This window comes from Sprattus sprattus (assembly GCF_963457725.1).
Source record: "Sprattus sprattus genome assembly, chromosome: 10".
Taxonomy (NCBI): Eukaryota; Metazoa; Chordata; class Actinopteri; order Clupeiformes; family Clupeidae; genus Sprattus; species Sprattus sprattus.
In genome coordinates this window covers 475,389-477,888 of record NC_137908.1, presented here as the reverse complement: position 1 = coordinate 477,888, position 2,500 = coordinate 475,389, and the positions used below count along the sequence as shown (strand labels likewise).

Sequence of the window (2,500 nt, the reverse complement as noted above, 5' to 3'; positions counted from 1 at the left end):
CCTGTCAAACTGAACTGCTCTTATAGGAGGCATAATATCAACCATGGTGCTGAACACACACACACACACATAAACACACACACACACACACACACACACACACACACACACACACACACACACACACACACTGCTCTTATATGAGGCATTATATAAACCATGGTGCTGCTCTAACCGTCCTGCTCCGATTCACTGTTTTAAGTTCTCACGCCATAACACTCGCCCTCAAGGGTGGAGAATATCTGACCACTGCCAGACAATATGCAGCAATGACAGTCTTGTGCATTTAGCATACTAGCCTACTAACGTTACTATAACTATTAATTAATTAATAGTAACTATTTAGCAACACTATACGTATAGGAGCTTGGCATGTCCAACTGTCTATAAAGAAACCGTTAGGCTTTATTGATAGGATGCAGATGACGTTCATTCAGACATCACGCGGATTCTATAAACTTTAAACAAGCATCAGCTCCCATCTCAGACATATTTTAACACAGTGTAGTTTATACAGCGCGAACGCTGTCTGCTCAGCATCGAAGGCTCCAAGAACTTATACATCCCTTTTCTCTCTTCCACCTACCATACCACCGTCCCAGTCGCCTTGGTTTCCATAATATTCTTCATCCATCACCTATAACAACCAGAGTTCAGTTGAAAACAGCGTAATGTTGTTGTTTTTCTCGAAACAACGGGGTATGTTTTCAAACAGCTACTTTTTGCAAAAGGGTTGTCGCACATATACTGCGTCACCGCAAACCAACATCAGCAACAACGCTTAGCGCCATCTAGTGAGCTGGAGGGTACACTGAACCTCGCCGAGACTAGTGGCTACCTCCATTTTCTCCCGTCATGATCTGCGCATGCCTTCCTGTAGTCTTGATGTTTGGTTCTTCTTGGTCTCCCCGCGACTCTGACTTCCTAAACCTCGTTTTGTGATTCGCAGACAGCCGCTCTGTAGAGTGACCGAGAGCATGCCCACTGTAGTCTAGGGGTGTGTGTGTGTGTGTGTGTGTGTGTGTGTGTGCGCCCACTGTAGTCTAGGGGTGTGTGTGTGTGTGTGTGCGCCCACTGTAGTCTAGGGGTGTGTGTGTGTGTGTGTGTGTGCGCCCACTGTAGTCTAGGGGTGTGTGTGTGTTTGTGCGCCCACTGTAGTCTAGGGGTGTGTGTGTGTGTGTGTGTGCGCCCACTGTAGTCTAGGGGTGTGTGTGTGCCCACTGTAGTCTAGGGGTGTGTGTGTGTGTGTGTGTGTGTGCGCCCACTGTAGTCTAGGGGTGTGTGTGTGTGCGCCCACTGTAGTCTAGGTGTGTGTGTGTGTGTGTGCGCCCACTGTAGTCTAGGGGTGTGTGTGTGTGCGTGCGCCCACTGTAGTCTAGGGGTGTGTGTGTGTGTGTGTGCGCCCACTGTAGTCTAGGGGTGTGTGTGTGTGTGTGCGCCCACTGTAGTCTAGGTGTGTGTGTGTGTGTGTGTGTGTGCGCCCACTGTAGTCTAGGGGTGTGTGTGTGTGTGTGTGTGTGTGTGTGTGTGTGCCCACTGTAGTCTAGGGGTGTGTGTGTGTGTGTGTGCGCCCACTGTAGTCTAGGTGTGAATGCTATTTAAAATCATCCATTCATGTTTTAAATTCTTACCTCATAACCAAGCGACAACTCAAATAAATAAAAAGCAATTGTATTTCAACATGATGTGACAGTAAACCCAGTAAGGGGACCCTGCCTTCATTAGCACATTAGCAGCCCTGCCTGATCGCAAGCTGCCAATGCACGCTGAAACCAAGGGGGGACTCAAACTGAGGCTTACTCCGACACAGGTTAGATAAGAATGCTCTCACTCTTCCTCCTCTCTCCTCCTCCTCCTCTTCACCGCCGCTATAGCAACGAGGAATGGGGTGTGTGTGTGTGTGTGTGTGTGTGTGAACCCTAGAGCAGTGTGTGTGTGTGTGTGTGTGAACCCTAGAGCAGTGTGTGTGTGTGTGTGTGTGTGTGTGTGAACCCTAGAGCAATGTGTGTGTGTGTGTGTGTGTGTGTGTGTGAACCCTAGAGCAGTGTGTGTGTGTGTGTACCTTGTAGAGGGGTGTGTGTGTGTGTGTGTGTGTACCTTGTAGAGGGGTGTGTGTGTGTGTGTGTGTGTGTGTGTGTGTGTGTGAACCTCGCAAGGGAGTGTCACACACACAGGGATGTGTTCTGGTGCTGATGTCTTCGGAGATGCCAGGCGTTGTAAGGGAGTCTCAGGGTGTGTGAGGGTGAGGGTGTGTGTGTGGTCTCAGGTGTGTGTGAGGGTGTGTGTGTGGGCGTCTCAGGGTGTGTGAGGGTGTGTGTGTGGGCGTCTCAGGGTGTGTGAGGGTGTGTGTGAGGGCGTCTCAGGGTGTGTGTGAGGGTGTGTGTGAGGGCGTCTCAGGGTGTGTGTGGGCGTCTCAGGGTGTGTGAGGGAGTCTCAGGTGTGTGAGGGTGTGTGTGTGAGGGTGTGTGAGGGTGTGTGTGTGAGGGTGTGTGTGTGGGCG

At 50.4% G+C, this 2,500-nt stretch overlaps 1 protein-coding gene across 3 annotated transcripts in view; it reads right to left on the bottom strand.

Annotated features, from left to right (window-relative positions):
* nelfcd (negative elongation factor complex member C/D) overlaps nucleotides 1–727 on the bottom strand; it is a 16,931-nt gene extending 16,204 nt beyond the window's left edge. For all 3 annotated transcript variants that reach the window (XR_013968789.1, XM_080845780.1, XM_080845781.1), the window contains exon 1: nucleotides 587–727. Coding sequence is in view for 2 of the 3 variants with exons in the window: in XM_080845780.1 (XP_080701906.1) it covers nucleotides 587–634 (48 nt within the window). In the remaining variant the exon portion in view is untranslated. The remainder of the gene's footprint in view (nucleotides 1–586) is intronic.
* Nucleotides 728–2,500: the final 1,773 nt, after the last annotated feature.